Source organism: Vanessa tameamea, chromosome 2 (genome assembly GCF_037043105.1).
Source record: "Vanessa tameamea isolate UH-Manoa-2023 chromosome 2, ilVanTame1 primary haplotype, whole genome shotgun sequence".
In the NCBI taxonomy this organism is placed as follows: domain Eukaryota; kingdom Metazoa; phylum Arthropoda; class Insecta; order Lepidoptera; family Nymphalidae; genus Vanessa; species Vanessa tameamea.
This window is the reverse complement of record NC_087310.1, coordinates 6530894-6556718: the sequence shown is the minus strand read 5'-3', so window position 1 is coordinate 6556718 and position 25825 is coordinate 6530894. Positions and strand designations below refer to the sequence as shown.

At 31.2% G+C, this 25825-nt stretch overlaps 1 protein-coding gene and 1 non-coding gene across 5 annotated transcripts in view; both read right to left on the bottom strand.

The window, feature by feature from the left end:
• LOC113401392 (protein bunched, class 2/F/G isoform-like) overlaps nucleotides 1-25825 on the bottom strand; it is a 132729-nt gene that overhangs the window by 69850 nt on the left and 37054 nt on the right. For 3 of the 4 annotated variants that reach the window (XM_064216924.1, XM_026641300.2, XM_026641297.2), the window contains exon 3: nucleotides 1736-1867. The exons of the other annotated variant lie outside the window; for it this stretch is intronic. In XM_064216924.1, coding sequence (XP_064072994.1) covers nucleotides 1736-1867 — 132 coding nt within the window. The remainder of the gene's footprint in view (nucleotides 1-1735; nucleotides 1868-25825) is intronic. 4 annotated transcript variants of the gene reach the window in all.
• Trnak-uuu (transfer RNA lysine (anticodon UUU)) lies at nucleotides 24904-24976 on the bottom strand. Its single transcript has one exon. It is a non-coding gene; the product is annotated as a tRNA-Lys (tRNA).

The following is a 25825-nucleotide window of genomic DNA, read 5'->3' as shown; positions in this document are numbered from 1 at the left end:
GAGCAAGTGAGCTGTTAGCGGGAGATGCAACTACTAGTATATGTTGATTCATGGATACTTCTTTAACTATAAGTAAATTGAACGGATATATACTTTCAACAAGACCTTTATTAGACGTCTTACGAATCTGATATTAATAAAAACAAATACGGTGTGTAATTATAAAGTTATCGTGTTTTCGCTTTAATGTTTTGGTATAATTGTTTTTTTGTCTAAAATTGGTAAAAATTGTAATTAACACAATGTCATTTATCATCCTAAAATAATGTATCTTACAAATGGTAAACATTTTAGTAACTATCTCGTATACCTAGTATAAAAAGTCTTGAGAGGTTTAAAAGTTAGTGAAATAAGCGAGAGCTAATTAAGCACATCAACGCTTTTGCAATGAGGTGTGCAATTAAAATCAAAATTCCCTTTATGCGAAATCTGAACGTAATATACCGATACTTAAAAGTTCAAAAGGTAGTGAGAAAGCGCTCAAGTGTTTATACCACTATACGTATAGACGATAATTTAAATGTTTATAAATTTGTTTCGTCATATGGTTCTCATAAATTTTAAGTTACACTTGAAATATCTGAGAACCCATTTAAATATTGTAACTATGTATTGTAGGCAACATTGTTGCAATCTGTCGTCGCATATCCTACTTCAATATAGTCGTGTCGACTGACAGTCATTCATTGAAGAGACTGTATGACATGAAATGAGCATTGTTTATGGCAAGCGTTAGGCCCTAATGGAGAACGCTTAGTATTTCGCCTGTTTACATTGTCACTGCTTCCATATGCTAAAATTCGAAATATCACAAGTTTGTTTTGTAAAAACATCAGAATAGATAATTTATTTTAAAATGTTTGAAGAATAGATTTTTGCACATTATTTATTGTTCAATTTTAGTGGCCTGCTCGTTCTCATGCGAGCAATAAGCAGATGCTAACCATCGTCATTAGTACTTTATTTGGCAAGTTGCGACTTTTTACCGACATATGAGCCCACTATTCACATTGACGGCAAATGGTAATTACTCTTAATAACGGGAGAGCCTCAATTAAATTTTCTTAAACATTATATAATTATTATAGCATAAAAATATATAATTGTATAATACTCTATAAATACAACAGTAACAGAAGATAAATATGCAGACAGCAAAATAAGTAATAGTTACAATTTAAATAATCGCAGGACACCAACAGATCGAAAATTCAACCAACATAACGTACAAAAACAAACATCTAGCATGCATACACAATTTACAGGATCACAATGAACGCACATACAATACAGTTCGTGAAACAACAAAGTAACAAAAAAAAAAAAATACGACGGAACCAAAACCAAAGATCAATTCAAAATGAATGTTTAAAACCAACACCGTGACATTTCAGAAGAGAACGAAATACTAGCTTTGATGTTTAAAATTATTAAACTTCTGCAAATGCTGTTACACATGATACTTTACTTAAAATAGACGATTGATTTAGTGTAACAAACTATCAATTTATAACAGCTTATTTGCTTTAAAATTATTTTAATAAGGTTTAAGTTCGAAACACATGATGGTTTTATAATAATTAATTTACATCATGATTTATTATTTGAAACATAATGGAAAAACTCAAGTACTGTATAACAGCATTTTATATAAGGGTTTTATCGTTACAAAGCTAGTATTTGTAAACAAAAACATCATACTGAGTGAAGCCAAACGTTCCTAACATGGTGCTACCTTGAATGCTGCTGTCTTTCGGAGGGTGGTGGTGAAGGCGCGCGGGAAGTTGCGGTCGAATCACGCGCATCTGCCGCTGTGGTAGGACTGCCGGTACCGCTGCCACCCAGCGCCAACGCCAGCCCGCTGATACTGCCGACACATCACCACGTCACCACAGCCCTAGCGACGTACTCCGAATTCGGTACAAACTTACCTGCTCCACTTTCAATATTCCGAAAATGTCTTTACGGTGTTTGAGTCATAAATGGTGAAAAAATGTTTCTAACTCTATGATAACACTCATGAAAACACTGGAGCAGATAAGGCCGCTAAATGAAACTAGGATCGATGTGCTATCACTGAACTAGCCTAGTTAACGATATACCTAACAATCTTATCATTGTTTAACTACATTAAAAACGAACACAGTTAATGATATCCCGCCAAGTTTAGATTGTCCATGACTATTAAAGTGTTTGGTTAAATGTTTATAACTAGATAGCCGAGCTAAGCAGAACATTCTCAGCGGGGTTAAGAAGTATAAAAGCAGTGATGTTCAGTTAGTGGCAAGGCAATGAGGGGTGTCAGAGTAATTGGGTAACGCAAGCAAGCAATAAATGTTTGTTTATGTCAAATAAAGTGAAAGTTATGTCATGCAAAACCAAAAAATAAATATGATCCTAACGATTATGATATATGCATCAACTAAGTCTGTGAAATTAAACCATTAAGTAAGACAAATCGAGAAAATTTCACGTACGAAACAAAGATAAAATTTCAAGGTTTATTTTCCATCCACATATAAATCAATCTCGCATTGGATGTATGAAAAGTGGAATGATGATAAATTTACCATTCAGATGCCAATCACAGCGTGAGACTGATAAAGAGCCGGTAGGAAGTCGTCTAGAAATCCGTCACGCAGTAATAGTGGGCGAGAACACCCAATTAGCAGAGATGTTCACGTCAGCGAACGAGAAATGTTCCCGTAAAATAAGTAGCGGATTATGAATGGAGCCGAGTAAAATACCTACGACAGCCAGTCTTTAATGATTACAAAACGTCAATAATTTTGCAATGTTATTCTCCTCGTTTTAGCTTTATAAATTTACGTTCAGTTTATACTAAATAAAATATTGAAAAGCCTTCTTTTATTGTCAAAGATGTAAATTAATTTAGATATTTATATGTATATGTAACCATAAATAAATAAGGAACCTGAGAATTTTAAGTTTAATTTCACTTAACAATCGCTATCGTAAAACCATATTGACGATAATGTTGTGTAAGTTTTGTTTCGTAGCAGAAATAAAATTAAGGCATAATCACAAAATGTGTTTCCGACGTGGTGGGTAATTATAATTTCTGAGATACCTCGGAATTGAAAATGCTAATTTCCGTACTACTAAATATTATCTGCAGTCAAATGCGAAGGTGACGTCATATGGCATGAGGTCACACGTTTGGGCGGAAGTTTACATCGCAACAAAGGACATTAACATTGAATTTTCATCGCTTTAACAAGATAAAATAATAAGTTTTAATATAGGTTTTAAAATGGTTAATCTCGTGTTAATATAGTCTCTAAAAGATAGAGAAACGGTATCTCTCTTAAACAAATTTTTAGTCCTTATTAAAATGTTATGTTGAATACATACAATATTACATAATTCAATATAAGATGTAAAGATGAAATTTAAAAAATGATTAATTATTGAATATTAAAACGATAATATGAAACATATTGTTTTAATTAGTACCTAATCAATTTTAAAGAAATATTTGATCAAGAAATCGCATTGAATCGCAAAAATAAAAATATTTTACGAAAATGTAAAAGCATAAAGTAACATATTTTAATACCCTTTAATCTTAAATTTATTTAATTTCATTACACAACAAGTAATAAAACTACCTCTTTGAGTGTCATTTGAAGTACTAATTTCAATTTTAAGAAAAACAAAAGATCATATATTTTTGCATCACAATCGTATACATAACATGTAGCGTAGTGAGATTTTTAACGTCTTTAAATGTTCGAAGAATGACCTGCAGTGACCCGAACATGTAAAAAATAACACTCCAAAACGCTACGAGCAGACAAAGTTGTTAATTTAAAAATACTCAAGTTTACTTTTTAAAAACGGTGACGCATGATTAATAAGATAGATATAAAAGAAATTAATTAAAATCAATGAAAAATTAGTTATCTATACTAATGCATTAGAAGGCGTATTTTATTAATGCGTAACTGAAAAAAAATCTAAACCAATATACCAAACTTTACCAGTAAATGCAATTAGTTTCTTATATTGCTATCTAAGCAATTAAAAGTTTCACCTGGTTTAAACTTAGACTATTGACGTGACATGTATGAATTTTATATTCTTCTAGTTCTTAGTGTCTCCAGCTGATGGCTTGTAAATAGAAGTAGAGATGTTACATTTAATAAGACGATGTGTAGTGAAAATATATAAAACAGGTGCATAATAGGAAATGCAGGATGACCTTCTGTTTGACACATGTGTAACAGCGGCTGATGTCGTGCGGCCTCGACAATGTACATGCTAATAAATTTAACTTTAATTACCCAGAGTATATGAACGCAAACTATTTACAATTTGTGTAAGTGTTGTGCCGTTAGCGTGTTTGAGAACAATCTATGAATATCCTTTAATGTTTCGTATTTATATGTATTTTACGGCTCTTTTTGCATATATTGTAGACTAACCATCTTAAAAGAATATAATAATTAAGATTAAATCCATTCATAAAATTGAGATGTGGGTTTTTAAAAAAATCTCCAAAAAATCGAACAATGCAGGTATATCTTAGACAGGATTAAAATACAGTTACACGGCGATTTATTGAACTCGATGGGACGTATAACCTATTCCAATCGAAGTAGGAATAAAAATAAACAAACCTTAGATTTACGTATCTCATGCGATTTGTTAATAACCCATCTACAGATATTGTGTGCTACTAAGAGTTTATGAATAATATATCTTTATTTATAATGCAACACTTTTACAACTAACTACTTATATCCACTTTAATTTTACTTCCAAAATTCCGATACAGTTTCTAAACGCCATTTTTTTTTTGCAAATCAATAAATCGTGAATATCATAGATTAATCATGCTCTCGACCAAAGATATCAATTTGCTAAGTCAAATATTGTTTACTTGGTTTTTGTCCTCTTATAGTTGGAATAGAGTATAGGCAAGGTATATAAGTGTTAAAACTGACATAAAATTAATAGATTTTAACATAATATCACCATTAATTACGAGAGTGGTACCAAGATGTATGCGCGTTTATGGTAATCGATATTATTAGCAGAGTATCAGTCGAGCATCTTCAAAAAGCAATAACACGTTGCATCACCACACTCAGTCTAAGTTTATACATATATCCGGAGGGCACAAGGTCATTGGCGAAGGTTACGAAAGTGAAACGATTAAATTTATAATTAAAAAACTTATTACGCCACCTGTAGACAATGGTATGCAATCTGTCATTACAATCGTCAACACTAACGAGAAGCATAGAAATTAATTACAAGTATAAATTAAAACATTATTAAATTTTTTGCCAACACAATAAATTTAATTGAATTCTCAGTGACTAGAACAAATATACATGCATTTTTAAAATATGATCGCAGGTTCCAATTCGGACAAGTAACACAGGTTTTTTATCGGTTTATAATTCATGTTGTACTCAGTGTTGAAGTAAACCTCTTATAATCTACGCGTGTTGGACGACGATTTTGCTATTTGCGTATCCAACTCGCTCTGGATCTGCATCGTGAGATATTCTAATAACTTCTCAATAGGAGAGGCCCAGCAATGGAATATATACACAAGCTGTTACTCCACAAAACTCATTATCATCAAATTAACTTTTCTGAATTGAAGTGAATACAAAATAACCACAACAAACAATAATAACGAGATAGAAGCTCTAACCACTTGTGTTATTAATAACCAAAATTGATTATTACAAGTGGCGGCTATTGTTTACAAATAAAAACCCGCTCTACTTCTTGGTAAATCAAACTGGAACGGCAGACGTTCTTTGAAATAAACTGTTAATAGGTAACAAATGTAAATAAAGACCAGAAGCTACGAGAAAAACGGAATTACCCACTAATTGCTCAATAAAGTATTACTCAGTCTCATGATGATTGATGGCCTGATGAAGCTATTACTGTATACTGCAATACGACACATACTGCATCTAAAGGTCGAAATTGAAATGAGTCATAGAATCAAACGACAGCTTTTCGTGTCGACACGCTAAAACACCATAAAGTTATAAGCGCTATGACTCGAGACCTGGAAATGTTTTTCAACTAGTACTCATACTCGGTGTTACTAGTTTTATTTGAAACACCACCGCCATTATACTAAACTAGAACATAGTTTGAATTTCGGTTTTGTAAATTAGAAAAAGTCTTTGACAAAAATCACAATTAATTATGGACTAAGTCTATACAGAATTACACACCCTGTTATTAAGAGACGTTGTACAAATTTTGCTAATCACGATTTTCTTAACAATTAACTTATTACCAGATTTGACTGGAATCTTGAGAATTCTGGCATATATTCAAATTAGATGACGACATTAGTTTTTTAGTGAAATTGGCCAAGTCGTTTGAAGACTGAGCAATTGATTGTGTCTAATTGGATAGTTTGTTGGCAATAAATTTTATTGCTGTTTACATTCAATAGATCGTTCGAATATTTGTTTGATTTGAAGACGAATTTACTGTATAGAAGAATGAATACTGATTATATGCTAAAATGATATTTTAGCCTTCTATAATTACATTGAATAACTAGATTCCATTATGTGTGTCGGCATATAATATACTATATTATTTTCTATAATATTTGTAACATTACTACCTGTCCCGTCCCCTTGGGTCGTAGTGTATACTCATTTTGGTTGAATGGGGTATCTAGCGCAAAATGATTTTCAAATCAGGCTGGTAGATCTTGATATTAGCGCGTTTAAACAAAATAACAAAATCCTCGGCTTTATAATAATAATAGGTATGTGTAGATTAAAATTAATAGATCAATCTATCATATCGATTGTGAATATAAAACAAAATGTATTCAAGACCGTGTGTAATAAAAATCAAACAATTGGGTAAAGCGATTAAAGTTTATGCTTCACAAGATAAAAAAGACGCCTGATGTCTAGTCAAATACTGACCTAAATACCTTAATAATGTTTAATGTTACTACCAACCAATCCACTGAAAGTTTCCAGCAATACTATATATAGTATATCTATAACCTTGCTAAAGAGAAGCGCCGATGAATTAAACAAATGAGGGAGTAATTAAATAAAATACTAATTAGGCTCTACAGTAAAAAGAGAATTCAATTGATTCCTCAGAAACAGGTAATATTGATCGTAGAGCCTACATAATGGTCTCATTGGTCCAGAAGCACAAATGCCTGGTTTAGATCGTGAGTACGCGGATTAATTTATAGGTCGCACTAACAATTTAAAGTAGTTATTTTATTGTTTTTATCCGCATCGCTTTTAACATTTTCTTGTCACATATAAAGACTTAATTATACACAAGTAGAAAAGGAAGCGAATGTATGAATTTATTTAGTACCTTTCATAAAATGTGTTTTTTACAGTTTTTAACTCGAATACAATTTTAAAATCAATTTTATTAAGGAAATGTCATTGATAAATAAAAGTCATAGCTTTGTTTTGGTTTATACTTGCTTGTATGCGTAACAAAAAATATGAACAGAATTTGTAATAAAAATTGTGTATATCCGTATTGGAAATAATAAAAAGTCATCTGTTTCAGTACAATATTAATAACAAAAAAAATATATTTTGAGGATTCGCGAAGTAAAAGTATGTCATATGTAAATTGATAGACTCGCCTTCATTTGAAATTGAGGATTTCCGTAAAGAATAAATGAATTATTTTACTTTATATACAATACTTCCATGTCTTACTTGTTTGTTTAATAGGATATTGTGTGGACGATTTTATATCAACAGGGAAAATCTTCCATATTACAACGATGATAAATATTTCAAAATATTATATTGTATGCGTTTGATTTTTTTTTGCGTTTACGTCCGTAGGTGTATTACTGGAATATGTATAAAACTAAAGAAAAATAACTAAAAGATACATATAATGTATATAAGTCAGTTAACGATACTTACTGATTTTAATAACAGTGTTACGTTGGTATGTGTGGCATAGATCCAGATTTGAAGAGACTAGTGCGGAAATAACCGCTGGAAAATAGATTTTATCATTGAAAATGTAATCCTGATAATTTCAGACTTGAGAGAAAACATGCGGTATGTTTTAAAGATTTACAAGTTACGCCAGGTGTCTGGAATTGTAAACAAGGCATAAATATGTCAGTGGGCGTCGCTGTTCGTTTCCAAGCTGACATTGATCATAGAAAATTATACTATATATAATATAATTCTGAAATTACACGTGATCTTTTATTTTTATAAGAATATTCAATATATTTCTGGCATTAGTCAGTGGCAGCTAATGAAGAGAACAATCGTATATAGAGTCGTATACATCGTCGATAACAGTTTACTGACATCATCAGACATTTAGCAGATTTTCAAAATAATTTAAGTTTTCCTAAATTGTTTATTTTCACTCGACTCCCGGATGGCGCCGAACTCACCTTGACCGCGGTTCTTGGTCGGTACAACAAACCAATCAAATCTGACCTTCCTACCCCCGCGAAATCTTTTAGTACTCAACTAGCCTTGAGGTAGCCTTTGTGTTTCAAGAGATCTTATTATAATAGTCTTTTCAAAATCATGCATGCATAAACTATATTTAATCTACGAACTTATATTCTGTTTTTTCCGGTAAATATTGAATATATGATATAGTTAACATAAATCAATTTTATAGTAAACAGAGAGGTTTTTGTTTATGTTTATATCAGTGAATATAGTATATTTTAAAGTTAAACATCACTTGAATTTAAGAGTAAACAAAAACATTAATTAAATAAACAATTGACGTATAAACAATTAGTAAGAGGTGTTTAAACAAACAAAATAGGTTTAATTACCTCAGTGACTAACTTCAAGGAAAGAAATGTTTTATAACGAAAATATGTCGACGAGTACTTTAAAATAAAAATAAAAAACGAGAGGTTTCATGGGTCACTCGATCGGAACGTAGTTGCTTTCGTAATATCATGTATTAAATAACAGACTCAATAAAATAAATTAACAACATTTGAAAATAATTAAATTACAACGATAAGATTGTAACTAAAGTCCATTGCGAATTGAAACAAAAACAAAAAAAAATATTTTAAAATAATCACTACACAGTTTAAAACAAAGTCGCTTCCCGCTGTCTGTCTGTCCCTGTGTATGCTTAGATCTTTTAAATTACGCAACGGTTTAGAAATAATGGCATATTTACGAAGCGATTTTATGCAATACAGCATTAATCCTTATCCAATTAAATTAAACCTTAAATACATTGTGCATTTAATATAATCAATATAGCCCTTTACAGGATGTAATTTAAATGAATATTTTCGAAGATATTACAGATTTAAAATGCAGGTCATAGCGGCTTGTATTGTCTAATGGCAAAAAGTTATAAACGATGTATATAAAGACGATATTTGGTATCAGCATTGTATCCATGCGAAACGGAGTCGGGCAGCTAGTGTTAAATTAAACCGTATATAGTAGAAAGGGAAAGAGAGGAAAAGGTCGCCATAACGCTTCTTCCTCGTAAAAGAACTTCGTTCCAATAACAATAGAAATCCTAGTTGTCTCCAAATGTCTTCTCTCTTTATCTTTATGATATCAAAATGAAATTACGGTAATTAAAAACAATACATGTGCAATCCTCGTTGTTGAAATTATTTTAAATACAACGCGAATTTCTACAAATAATGTGTGAAGTATTATTGATGACGCTGAGATCGCCAAGAGAGAATGTGCGAGAAGATAATATCAAGATATCGGTCACGCCGAACACTGGAGGACTTAGATTAACGACAACTTTTAAAATCATTACAAAATTTGTATTACATAACAGTGGACTATTAAATTTAAATTCAAAAATGTAATACAATATCACTTAAGTTACTTTACAAGAACATTATCACATTGTTCAACTACAAAGAATTCGGTCGCAAAAAATACACAATGAGATAACCTCGAAATAGAAATAACAACGACGTGAATAATCGTAAACAAGACGAGACGGCACATACAATAAAGTGAAGAAACTTTCATTGATCTGATAGTGAAATTGAAAAAAATTACTGCGAAAGAGACAAAAAATATTTTTTTAAAAAAAAAACGAGCTGGTGTTAAAAACTAATAATGACTCAGTTTAGTTTGCGTAGAGTAAAGATAAAAAAACAGTCGAATCATATTCCACACAAGCTAGCAGACATCCTTGGCATAATCTGCATCAAATAAATTATTTCGTAGCGTGAAATTAGAATGCTGATTGCGACGGCGACACTAAAATGTTAGTTTCCACTCGGAAATTGTCGAATCGCGCTGACTAGAAGATTTATAATCTAATGATTACACATTTTCAATTCGCATTTTAATTAATTTAATTCTTAATTGATATTTAGTGTTTCAATAACAACACGGTCATCTGCAAGTCAACTCGCGAAATTATTAATTTATAGTGTCGTTCTTAATATTATATTCATTGTATTTCAATGGAATTTGATATGAGGCTTTATAAAACGTATGTAATTCCTTTTTTTTAATTGTCGGTATATAATTTTATAAATATAAACATTAAAAATCTTAATTCCTTATGCACTATATTTTATGACAATTAGAAATATGCTATGACGACTTAAGCATACCTACCTAATACAGGTAATCTAAATTTTAAAATTAATTAAATTTTAGAGTTATTCTAATATCTACAGTTGAATTTTAATTACATACATTGCTTTTAATGGTCATACTTCACAAGTCAAAGATGATATCTTTGTTATTATTAAAATGTATATTTTATTAATCATAAAGATATGTAGATAATTAAAATTTTTAAAAGCATTAAAGAAAAATATGATGTTATTACCTCTGAAGTCTGGCAGTTGGTCATAAAATGTTTATTAAGTCTTATTTTTCTATATTATACTGTTTTTGAAGTCTAAGATATAGCAGTGAGAATAAACGCCCCGTTTCATAAATAACGCACGGGACGCAAGTTTCTAAAATATTGACATAAGTTTATTATTTATATATATTATTAATTGAAACGGTATTATTGAAAGACCAAATATATTCAGTGCCAGATTACATTAAAATTGCTTTATTTATTAAACATTAATCGGAATTGTTTATTATTAATACCGCATTGAGTGTCTTTTCAATCATCACTTATTATAAACAGAATAATTTCAATTGAAAATTATCGAAATATATCTTAAATATGTAAAATATTTCTACACTTTAAAATGTACCTATTCGGTTTTTCTTTCGAATCGTTAATAGTGTTCACAAAATAATTTGTTTTCAATGCCCAGGAATAAAAGGCACGGACACGATCATATGAGTAATTGAAAATATGCAGTGTGGAGTACCACCCACGGCGTACCAAATTGTGGTGATGACGAACATCGGCGAAGCGACCGTGCATTTCATATATAAATACATTTATAAAGAAGCACAGCGTATATAGTGATTACAATTGTCTTTAAATAGTCTGATCAAGATTCCTGATTTTTTTTTGGGAAGCGGTGAGACAAATGTTTTTGTATTACATTTGAGTAAAATTCTTCTGACGGCAAAAAAATTTCATAGCCATATTTAAATTTTTTTGAATTATTATAAATTTTCCATCAAATAAGAGTTGCAGTATTGGTAATTACTTTTTATACTACTGGTGAGAAAGGCTAGAATAAATATCACCTCTAGACACAGTACAAGCGTGAATCAGGATCGTATGTGTGTTGTCAGTAACGGTACACTAATGTGATTAGTAAACAGACACCCTGATGAGTGAAGGACGGTCGTAGAACTCTCTATTAGGGGAGACACCGTATGAGGGGTACGTTAGAGGTTGATGACCTATTTGTAAATAATATAATTGGTACAAAAGTAACACGTAACATTTGTATTGACGTATGGACATGGATTTAATAATAAATTAAATATATAAATCTATATTTCAAATGAACAATTAAAACATACAAAACAGATTTCGACACGGGTTATGAACTTTAACGGTGTATGGACATAGGTAATGGGATTGTCAAGGTTGTTTGTCACGCTTTAAACACATTAAATGTGACTACTGTTAAAATAAAACATTTTAAAACGAGACTATCCTATTCAACTGAATTTAAATTAAACATGTTTGTTTTTAACTAGCTGCCTCACACGGTCTTAACGTGATATTAGATAGTCTAAGCCTCCCTCAATAATCATTATATAAATTATCTAATGTGAAAAGTATTTTTTAAATCGGACTAGTAGATTTTGAGATTAATGTTCAACCAAACGAACTCTTCAGCTTTATGTAATAGAATAGTTGTAGATTAAATTACAATGAAGTAGAGCTCTTAGATCGTACACGTTACAAAGTTGACTGCGACAATGTATTACCATTTATGGTATTAAGAGGAGTTTGTACTCCTAGCTAAGCGCCCTTGAGAATCGCACGCACACACTTACAAAATCGACAAAAACGGCAAGCCCGTGAACTAATGGTTAAGCGAGGTAACGAGGTTACGCCCGAATATTCTAATAGATGGCGCCAAACCGAGCGAAGTAAGATCAATCATAAATCTCTTAAAAAATAGATAGGACAACATAATAGTTTTTATTTCTTTCGATGTTAGTTAACAAATGATTATAAAATAAAACTGATTCAATTAAACTTACAATATCTTTATTTATATTTGTTACTACAAAAAAAAAACATTTAGTGTTAATTTTTTTATTAAAATCTTTTATTTAATTTCACTTGTATGTATGAATGTATGTACATATGTCCTGGAATCTTGCAATCAATATTACACCCACTTCCACTGAAGCTATGGAGCTGAAAGTTGGCACAAATATTTAGTCTCGATGACAATACATGATTCATGAATTGCTGCCATATTCAATCCAATATGGCGGACGTTACAAAAAAATTAAAATGTTTGAATTACGTACAAATGACACTTCTAAATATTCTAGTTCTCTGGTTCACAACAATTACATTTTTTTTTTGTTACGACTTTACTTTTTTTTATTATTTAAATTAGTTCATACATAACTTTAATTCAATTTAAATTCAACTTTAAACATAAGTATAGTTATTATTTGTTAAAAGATTTTTTTAGAGGTAACTTTGTGATTTTTTTCTATCGTATCAAATTAATTACATCATGTTTTCAAAATAAGAAATACTTAGCATGTGTCCTGAAGATTATCATATATTTTTTTCATTTGGTTTACTGCATTGAATCATATAGCATTGCATTTAGCTCATGTAGTCCCCTTAAAGCAAGTCGTTGTACCTATTACGGATTACAAATAGGCTTAGCATTTGTGTAACGATATTGATCGGATAGATAAAATTACGGTCAACGTGACAGTGATAGCAATAATATTAACTACTTATGTAATTCACGATCATTACAACATTTTAACCGATCTACGGATTTGCGCTCGATGTGGTCAGGGTCAGCAGCGTGTTTGGTAAAGTTGTCTAACTGTTCCACTTCGTTCACCATTGCTCGTACAATTGAACTAACAAGTCGTTTTGCACGATTCTGACATTTAGTGGCAGCTTTAGTAGTGAAACGTTATTTAGTGTTTCTGATTTTCCGCCCACCAACACCCTCACAGGTGCTAGGAAATAACATGATTCCTGTATCGCTTTAACTAGATCAGACTTCGCAGTGGTTAACATTGCTATACCATCGTTGATTAATTATTATTGTTGTTAATAGTAGAATACTAAGTTTATATTATTGGTTATGTAAATTTTATATCTTAAATTGCTTCATTTGAATATATAATAAGTTAATTTAAAAAATATGGCAAACAGATAATATCCGAAACGAATTACTTAATAATCAGAAACAATAAAACAAGCCGTTGTTCATCGTAGTCACGTAACTAATATTTTGCACGTCACTAAGTCATTCATACAAAGCCAAGTGTAACCTTAGCTCTAGTGCTAGTACGTACGGGCTACGTAAGATAATAAATACGAAACCACCCCTCGTGACCGCACAAGGTCGCTCGAGGGAAAGGTCGTGCGTCGAACTTTCTAGTCGTTTACGGGTGCTGAATGGATAAATGATGACGTGCAGACTATTGACATGGGTTAATAACCGGGGATGAAGGTACTCGAATCATTGTATCAAATATTAAATAAAGTTTATAATGCTTTTGAATAGAGATTTATTACTACTTTATTAGATACTGCATTGTTCATTTTTGCATAGCTATTAATATTTTAGACAAAAATATTTACAATTTTAAATGACTTATTTTTCGTAGGTCCGTATTTCACAAATATTTTAGAAGAACGAAACGTCATAAAAATATTGCAATTCATTATCATATTTAAGCAGGAAATCCTATAAGTTCAGCTGTAATAAGTCGACTAATTTCTAAGTAGCATGCGTTTTGAAATAACAGTTGCAAAAACATCGGTGCCTTACCGATAACATTACGGATAATTTCCGCCAATATTGTTTATCTCAATTTTCCAACAACGGTATCAAACATCCGACGATGATTCAGTGGATGCAGGCGTTTAGAATAATGTATGTTATAATTAAACGTTTAGTCATTTAAAGATATCGTAGTTGCCTCGTTAAACTTTTTCCCATCATTCTTATCGAAGTTACCGGGTTCTATTATCAGTTAGGGTCAGTATGAACTGTGTATAGTTAATTATATATAACATTTAAAATTTTACTTATTGTTATCTTAGTATTTGAGCTAGTGAACATTTCTATAAATTGCGGGCATATTTTCTTGAAGTGAGTTATGATAAAAAGTGATGAGAGAATATTGCATTTATGATCAACGTGTTGATGTCTTGTTTACTATGTTCTTTTAATTTCGTTCTTAGTATTTAACAGAACAATCCTTATAAGGTCTTATCGTGCATCGGAGAATTATCGTGCAAGTCAAATCGATAAACCTGTTTATTATCGTAAATAATAATCGTTTAATCTTCTCAGAAAGTAAATTTCGGCAATAGGATCGGAAATGGAAGAAAGACAAAAGAAAGATGATACGAAGGTAGATATGCAAGCTCATTGAAACTTTTTTGTAATCTTATTTTACTGGTTACTGACACTCTTTGGTAACAATAGTCGACCTTCTCACGCCAAACTTCATTCAAAACATTCTTTAAATATCAAGTTACAATTTGTTTTATTTAATTGATACGCGCGCAGGTTTACAGTCGTATATAAATATATGAAATGTATTTTTCTGATCGATTGATTAATAATCAAGGCACAGGTTAGTCATCAAACTAGACTTAAATTCGGATCCTAGTTTCTTAATGCATATTTTAATAAGTATCTCATATAAAGAAGTTTGCCAAATTTTGATAAATCGCGAAAAACATCGTTTTTTTAACTATGGTAGTTGTTAGTAAACAAAAAAAATTATTATAAAAATATATACAATAAATAATTTACAAAGAATGTATCTGTTTATTATATGTACTGAGAAGATAATCCCAATGAATTATAACAAAGGTTAACATGCACTTGCATCGTATTAACACAATAATTCAGTTTTAGTGTTCATCTTAAAAGATGTTTGTTTAATGGTACTCTATAGACCATTTAGTAAGCAGATACGAGAAAATCAAATACAATTAAGGCGAAGACACACCGAGAAGATAGTAGTAAATAGCGGCGGTGTCTCAACAGGTTGTTAATATCCATGTTACATTATTAGTGGGCAGTTAAATGGCTTAACTGTTTGTGCCGGGAACATTTCGCGAGCGGTTGCTAAATGCGACGCTAAACGCGTTATTTATGTGATTCCGCATTGCGGCCGGTATGGCGAGGACTTTACGTTCGTTTTATGGCCTCCGGTCACTGTTAAACTATTGAGCTTTGGAGACTTTTCGGGTTGTTCTCGGTACTTATGTTTGATGACGCGTAATTTAACATTTCATATCTCATTAAAGAGAGTGAGTAACATGATTGTATTATTGTTTTATATGTATATAGTTAATACAAATAATACGTTAACGTACTTATTACTTATAATACTGATTACTTATTACTTCTGGCCGCTTGCCAAAAATAATACGAAAGAAGTACGTATTAAGCGAATTCTACAATTTAATGTTAAATATTACAATTTAGTGCAAATTCATATTGTAAACAGTGTGAATAAACTTGGCTTAAATTTTACGATCGTAGCAAGCTGTAAATCTGCAGGATCAGCTACATTTCGTGGTACAATTTTATCGTCGGCAGTGCTGTATGTTAACACAGTCGTTTGCGTGTATTCGCGCCGTATGTCTTTCTAATACGACGAGTGAGTGCGACTTGTATTTGAGGTTTATTTATTTAGATGGCTAACAAACATTGTAACAATTTTTATTGCTATTACATTAATAAATTGTAGGTGAGCGACTCTCTTCCTTATGATTGCGAAATTAAAGTATATTTTTTTTATTGTGTATTTTAATTTTTAGGATGATGTCATTGCTTTTTACTGCGCTGAGATCACGGATATTAATAACGTATAACTCGCTGCAATAAAATTGTATATAATTTGTATTATCAGCGCGCTCATACGAACGGAACAGGACAACAACCTTACGCAGTCGACTCTGAAATAATAACGTAATGTTTGCAAAAACGCACAGATATTCCGAAACTTTTTCGTCGTATTTGCATTGCTATTATTCATTATGACGTTTAACGATATTTATCTTTAAATTAAAAAATTTCGTAGAGTTAAAAGTGGAAAAATTGTAAGTCTAGTATTAAATATTTAGTCACAGCTGATGGCGAATGAACACATGTTCAGAAGGATAAAAACTAAGCAATTGATTATAGTATAGCAGATCATCCGATCGTTAAGATTGAATCATCATTGTTTGACGTATGTATCTACTATGTAGGAGATGAATGTCTTGTGCCAGCTTTAATTAAAGCATCCGAGAATTTATCACGTGAATTATTGTTTGTCATTGAAGAAGAGATTAGGATAACCTTATTAAAAATAAAAATACAATGTTTAATTTAATTGTTCGTAGAGTTACTTCGTAAATTAAACGAATATTACAATTTTTTACTTGTTGGTAGGGTTTTGTGCAAGCTCGCAGGTACCACCCACTTATCAGATATTCTACCGCCAAACAGTACTCAGTATTGTTGTGTTCCGTTCTGAAGGATGAGTGAGCTAGTGTAACTACAGGCACAAGGGACGTAACATCTTAGTTCCCGAGGTTGGTGGCGCATTGGTGATGTAAGGAATGGTTAATATTTCTTACAGCGCCATTGTCTATGGGCGGAAGTGACCATTTACCATCAGGTGACCTATTTGCTCGTCCGCCTACTATAAATATATACTTTATAATACAATTGAAACTAACTGGACAGTACATCAAGTACTGTTTTAACGAGTGATTATTGCTAAGCTAATATTATGCTTAATTTTATTTAGAATAATTACATGGCGTGTTTATAATGTTTTAGCTACTTATTTTTATTAAAGTATTTAATGGGTTTTAAACACAACTACAGAAATTGTGAGCGCGACAGTACTATACAATATTAAGTTACAAATACGTAGTGGATGTATTAGCAGTAATTATAATTGGCATAGGCTAAAACTCCAACTGCTAAGCTAAACCAACAACAAATGACCATATGATAAAATATTGGTAATACTTTACTTATTACAACTTAAGAGTTTTCATAATAATCTATAGTGAGTCAAAAATCAAAATCAAAAGATTCTTTATTCAATCAAGTAGGCTCAGAAAAGCATCATCGAATCGTCATGTTACCGTTTTGAATTAAATGTAAAGCTACCACCGGTTCGGAAAGTAGATTCTACTGAGAAGACCCGGCAAGAAATTCAGTAGTTACTCTTTTCCATAATTTTAATTTCAGCGTATGTCAGAAAAGAACGATAAAAATTTTATATATCGTGCCTGAAATAAGTACTAAGTTTAAATAATACTTATACAGCTGTAGAGTTATTAACGGTGACTCCATGTACAATTAATCCGTAGGAACATTTCATACGCCTACCACGTGACTACGGAAATCGTTAGAATAGTGGTCCGATTCATTCATCAGATTGTATCAGTTTCCGCAAAGTAACTGCTTTAGATCGTGTGATAGAGATTAATTGTCTCAATCACTTAAGTGTTCTTTTAATTTACCTTATGCAATTTAAAAATGGTTTACAGTGTTAGTACAATTTCTAATACATTTCTATTAACAGTAAGTAGATCTTCGACGATATATTTTTTGCTGTTTTTGTTCATATTCATAGGTATGTCATATGTTCATTTACGAAGGCTATGTACAGGACATTGGTAACTTTAATCATAAAAATCTTGAACTATCTAACACTATCTAATACATTAAAATCAAACACAGTTTTACTTTACTCTTATTATTTGATGTTTTATACAAAATACGTAATTGTTTTTGTTGAATTACTATTTACAGAAAATAAATACAATATAGGTAAATATATTGGTATAAAATCATAAATAAACAAACGATTTACACGTTACATTCCGTGCAACATTTCTAAATAAATTTAACTCAACTTAATATATAGATATTATATATTATAAAATGTTGAATACAGAAGGACGTCTAGTTTACGCAACAATAAGTATTGTCTGTGGCACCATATTACTCATGTTGCTCTACATTTGCAATGACCAATAAAATGCAACCTAGTATTATATCTAAATGCAACATTCACACTGACAAAGGACTCGGGCGATCATGAGGTGTGTTTTTGAAATAGTTGCTCAAACATACAAATTAACATTATATTTTAATCATATCTTTATGATCTTTGAGTATTTAAAGTGTCTAGAATGTAAGTATAACATTGTGTATTAACATTCTAGGCAAATGTAAGCTTCGTAGCATTGAAACAAGGTTACCTACATGCGTTTAATAGATTATATATTCGGACTGGCAAATGAATAACCTGCAATATTGTCAAATCCTTATATCGCCTATGCGCAATCAATCTTGTGAACTAAGAAGTTATGTCCCTTGTGCCTGTAATTACACTGGCTCACAGCAGAACATAGCACTACTAAGTAATGCTATTTAGCGGTAAAATATGACGCAATGAGCCGGGCTTGAACAAGGCCGCACCAGTATCAAGAAATTCGCATAGGAACTTTACAATCTCTGCTTCATTAATTTAGTAACTCTTCACTATTTCACCACGGAAACGACAAAGATCTTGAAGTTCTTTAACTTATTGTAATTGGTGTTTTGTATAAAAATGAATACACAATTTTATTACACATAGTCAAAGTTATTTATATAATACAATAAAATAGTATTATATTATTTCTGATGTATATAATTATAAATTAGTGACTTTGTGAAATGCATAATATTTTAAGGTGGCACAACTTGCTTTGTAATTGTGACATAGGCCTACAAAGACATATTATTATTACTCGACCTATAAAGTCGGATTCTAATACGTACTATTAGATAGTACATACCCTCGTGGTGTCTATTCGCTGTTTTTATTACTTGGGTATGTTCCAGTCAAGGCTGAATAATGTGTTGAATACTTTTTAAACTCTGTTACATAATCGATTTGAAAGATTTATTTTGTACGTAAGTTAATGTTAGTGCAAAGGAACATAATCTTGCAAATCCCGTAGGGATACATAATTCCACATATAGCAGATAATGTGCCTCATATTCTGTAAATTTTATTAACCCGGTTAAATAAACCTCAGCATTATATTGTTTACAAAATGTTAGATTAGATTAAATTAATTGAAAAGAAATTTGATGTTACAACTACATAAAACTGTCTGCATTTTTATTTGTATGATATAGCGGACGTGCAAATTTGCCACCTGATGGTAAGCGGTCACCACCGCCCATAGACAATGGCGCTATAAAAAAAATTTAACCATTCCTTAAATCACCAATGCGCCACCAACCATGGGCATTGCACAAAGCCCTACCACCAAGAAAAGTATGCATGAAAAGTATATTTATAATTTTCTACCTAGGCACATATTATGTTTAAGCTATTAGACGGACTTAAAAACTAAGATATCCTATACATATTCCGTACCGTGTAACAGATTAGTATAAACCTTAGGTGATAATAGATAAGACTTTAATCATCTCATCACATCGACTCTCACGACATAATAATGTTATTTAATCTATACTGTTTACAGACTGTATGTTATTAGAAATATATCGTTAGGTATGTCGCAAGTAATCTATATAATTTTAATATTAAGCTAAAATACCCGGAGGCACGTGAAATATGGGAGTTTTCCTGGAGCTATCAATCAAAATAATAGAGGCAATTTACATTTGACACGCAACGACGCATTGCTTTGATGTTAAGTGGACGCTATTTTGCAATGAAGCCCGTAATAACTGGCGGCGCGTGCGCAGATTGACAGCAGGTAGCCTTCGTTGTATGATACCTAGTATTTACTATGCAAAATATCATAGGTCAAATGTTGTACAAGAGTTAATTAGTGCTTGATGATTTCTTGCGAAATTTATTTTATTATGCTCGCAATTTCGTTTGCAAAATTATATTGCTAAATTGCACATGCCTACAGGTATTAAGTTCGATATTTCAGTAAATTGCAACATTTCTCACAATTTAAAATACACTCAAGCCAAGTGATTCGCCAAGTGACTTCCCGTAAACATCCCAGCTAGACAAAGGCATCCCCAATTATAGCGACGGACATGGAGTTCAATCCTCCACGTTGCTTTGCTGTATAATTACATGAATTAGTGTATATACCTACATGCAGTCTATCTCAGGACGTTTTACTTCAAATTCCAGAAACAATTTAATTAGTAAACAAGTTGGCGATGCGGGATTATTGCCTAAAGCGTCGTTAAAGATCAGCGTATTTTACCCAATGGGTCATGTCGGGTCGTAAATATAGATTTATCATGACTTTATTATGAAAAATTGCCAATGCGTTTTTATTGATAGATATCTTTATAAAATGTCACTGCACCTACTCATTTCTTCACATCGACTTTGTATTTGAAGTATACGTCATATACACATACTGAGGACAAAAATATTATCTATGTATATATAAGTAACTTGTAAGCTTGTAAACTTGGAGGTTTGGACTTCGGACCTTTTTCCACTACACTGGTCTGAATTGTCAATGCGGGTTAGTGGCTATACATATACATAAATGAATCATATTCACCACTGAGCACAAAAACAAATTATACACACAAATTATGCACATGAGACCTCAGTCCTTACCCGGGTACCTGCAACTCTCGATTATGATTCGGGTGTTCTATATACAGGTTAATGCATATTATAATATGGATCTATGCTTTTATTTTACTTTGCTATGTTTCCGACACAATAATAGATCGAGACGATCCCTATTGGGCCGTGGATGTTGCAAGAGCCGATTAAATTAAGTGCATCCGTCAATATTTTCATCACTTGCGTCTAAATATGGGGTGGCGGAAAATCGAAAGAATCTTCAACGATGGCAGATAAGTTATTGGTTCTGAAATTCAATACAAGTCCTTTTTCTTTCAGGACCAGTACGAGAAAATGCCGAATTAATGGGTTAAGAGTAAATTATCCTTAAGATATTTTAATTCATGCTAACTAAAGTTTGTGAATTAGTATCTGATACGTATATTTGATGAACCGAACGATGTTTCCACCGATTCTCAGTCACCGTTTCACTTCGCTTTATTATTTATAAATTTTCCCAAAAACAAATAAATCTTAGAACGTTTCTTTAATCTAATGGTTAGTTAAGATTAAAAATGAATGAGGCGGTCTACAAGGAACATAAATAGATTTCCTCATACACCATTAACGAATTTCTAAGAACGGAGGCAGTCGCGTAAAAGGAGTTCAAATTAACCGTCTCTTTGACGGTTAATTTCAAGTAATCGTTTTTATTGTACTTGGAAAGCTATAATGAAATAACTTTTCCGTCCAAAACGCGATTAACGTCAGATACCAAGATAAATTACATTTGACAAACTTTTCCTTAGACAAAGCTTTTGTCACTCTCAATTTTAAGTAAAGTAAAACAGATTGTAAATGTTGTTTACGACCCTGACGGTCTTTATATCCTTCCCTCTAGAAGAATAAGGAGTTCATTCCGCCTTGTTGCGCGATCCCAGTTTTGTTGAAATAAATGTATGAAAAATCCTTCAGATACATGCAATTTTCATAATGATATTGTCAAACAAGAAGAGAAGAGCCATATTGTAAACATACTTCAGTTTATCATACAAAAAATTCAGTGGTACTCGCTCGGTGTTGGATCTTTGGTAGAATAGTAAAAAATAATATGCATTCTCGCTACCTACTGTAGTGATCACATCAAATATATTTTATTGAAGTAAACTTTGTAAAGTCACATTAAAAGACTTCTTTTTTGTAAAATCTAGCAACGTTTTCGAATGCAGCCTGTAGCGAGAATGGGAAGAAACTCGCGTTGTTGCTGTTTTAAAATAAATCAAATATAAAATGTGGATAGTATTCACAATTATATCATACTATACCAGGATCCTTTACGCAAGTGCCGACATCGACTATATTATAAAGTTTGAACTCAATTAGTTGAATGATGCGCTAATACACATCATTCATGCAAACAAAAACAAGCAATAATTTTATATTATATTGTATATATAATCAGTATTCATTTATATATAAATATAGTATAAAATGAATGCTGCTTATTCTACAGAGCAGTCATTGGGTTGTTTTATTTTCCAAAAATATTATTTAACAAATTTTCTTTAAACAATATGCGAATGTATAATTAACGCCTTTCTCTTTTTATTTTTAGTTATAAAATAAAAACAATTTCAATTTTATTTATAAACTCATATAAAGGAGTTATGGTCTGAAAACATTCAGATAAATTGTGTCAGCTCTCGAATTGGAGGATTCCATAGAATGCGAAATATTAAACTGGTATAGTGGCTCATGTAACGTATGTCTACAACTTTATAATTATACAATCTTCCGTCTTTTTTTATTTTTAAAACAGAATCAAAATAAAAGAATAAATGACGACACATTTGACTGAAACTTGAAATATTTCGAAGTTTAAGTAAAGTCGATTTTACTTTCTACGCGTACAGCAGGTAAGTACTGACATATATTTCAATTGACAATCGTAAGCCAAAAAAGTATACATATTTTCATAATTGCATATTACAGGTTAAGAATGATATAAGCGATAATAGAAAGATATATTGGACATTACGAAATAAGGGTTATGGATGCGAAACCCTAAAAATGATAAATATCTTTATCTTTCTAAGATAAAGCGGAGTTTAGTACATTGCAACAGTTACACCGACCCAGATTTGAGCTGCGATAGTGTGGATACGCTCTTACTTTCGTAAGCTCGGAGCGAGACCTTGTACAGGTGTTACTGGCAAATAAAATCCAGTTTTTTTTTTAAATTTATTTTTACAAAAATCCCTAATTTACAATCAAACTATAATTGCTGAACATACTTAGTAAAAAAATAGTTCAATATTCAGTTAGCATTTGGCAATAAATTTATTATTATTTGTTTGTACCATAATATATATTCGGAGTCAATTATAATTATTTTTTTTTTAATCTTAAAATCATAGAAATATATATGTGAGCGGGTTGATCTGCACTCTCTATCCCTCACTCTTGTCCGGTGGGACGATAGAGTTACCACGGGAGAGAAGAATAACACTCCAGTGTCACCACAGCTTTGTTATTTTCAGTACTAATTAATTAATATTATTATTGTTATGTAATTCATAATAGCTAATAAGGATAAAAATAATTTTATACAAATCTATACATTCGATAATCACGTAATAAGAATATTTTAATTTGAAACCTTTGTAATTCTAATTGGATAAATCATTTAAGGTTACTAGGTGAAGTAGACAATTTGGAAGTAATTATTTTAGAGAAAGATATACTTATGTATAAACCAATTTACCGTGATTAGAATATGTAGCGGCTCTGTAAATTGAACGACGTTCAAAAATATTCGTGTTATAGAAAGCATATTGCAATAATTATGTATTATATATTATTGAAACTGGTCTAGGATTAAATTGTGAGTAATAAATGCGTACGTAACGCTGTGCGTATTGCGTTACTTGACGTAATCTAAGTTTGTTGATGATTGCAGGATTTTATTTAAATAACACGTAATTGCTATAATTATTAAGTACAATTTTTAGATGTTATTACTTAATAATTTTATCGTATTTTGTTTCTTAACTTTTAATCTTGACAGTTTTTGCTTTTCTGATAAAAATTTCTCTATATTTTATAGTAGGTAATAAAAAATCCTCTACTTAGTAAATAAACTCATTAAGGTACATTATTGTCCAAATATTTTAAGTTAAGTTTTATGAAAAAAATGTGAATTGTAAATAGATTTTATTTAATAAATAATATGTTTATGTCAAACTCAAATAGTGTATGTTATTATTAATTATTAAGTATCAAGAAAAACAAATTAAACAATAAAAGCAAACAATTTGAACATTTCGAGCTCCACTCATTTGATATAAACCAACCACTTAGCGCCGTCTAGCGAATGCGTTTGACATTACTGCAATACGGTTACACTAGTGCTACCATCTAGTGGACATTATCGACATCAAGAGAGTAGTATTAATTAAACTCGAATATAAACGTTAGATGGCGTTGCAAAGCAGTTCGAAATATAAGCTAAAAATAGTTTCTGAGAATAAACAAAATGAAGTACACAGAAATATTACATACTGATTTTGAGCGACATCAATATTATTATTTTTTCTATTGATTGCAAAAAGTAAATAAGGTCCAGGGCATTTTACATATTGAATAAAAACAATTTAAAAAATATTACATGATTCATATACAAATTGTGGAAAAATATTATAAAAAGTAACGCCCGAACAGGGACTTGAACCCTGGACCCTTGGATTAAAAGTCCAATGCTCTACCGACTGAGCTATCCGGGCCGATGAGATTATGGACATAAAGTTTGAACCTATTGTACAACCAATTCTAAGGTCACTTATCAGTTACCTATTAGTATCTCGAAGGTATATTACAAATATGTGGTTATTTGTTCATAAACATATTCACATTTACAGAAAAAGGAACTTTTTTTTTAATGTGATATTACTGTGCGATATGTGTGCCTTACTCTGATATTATATTTTTTATTATATTCACAATTTGTAATTTCATTGTATACTTTTAAATTATATAAAATATAATTTCGTGGTATAAAATATGATTACAATATTTTTATTGTACGACTTTGCGGAGCGCCATCTAACGCTATAAGTGTGTTGTAATATCGCTACTCGACGATAGATGGCGCTACACGAGAATAAAAAAATTTAGCATTAAAATAAATTGCCGTTAATATTATGTTGAAATAGTAAACAGACTGATTAAATAGAACAACTATTAAGATGCAAACGATAAACACAACACTTAGAAGGAGATAGGAGGAGAGTATGCAATGATTTTTCTGATGATATAAGTAATGGTAGCCTTGCCATGAACCATGTAGAACTTCAAACCCTGAGGATGGTCTGCCGCTGTCCTTGACTTCTTGGCGGGAACATAGCTAAAATACTCGTAAAACCATTCAAAATATTAACATCTCTTACGAAAAATAAATACGTGCTAAATGTAGTATTTTGAATGACATTTTGGACGAAATACAAATAGTAGAAAACAATAATTAGGACCATTTCATTATTATTTAAATTGTACTAAAAATAGTTTTAGGATAAAAATATACTATTTACATTTGATTATTAAATAGGAACATCGATTTCAGGAAATTACTCATA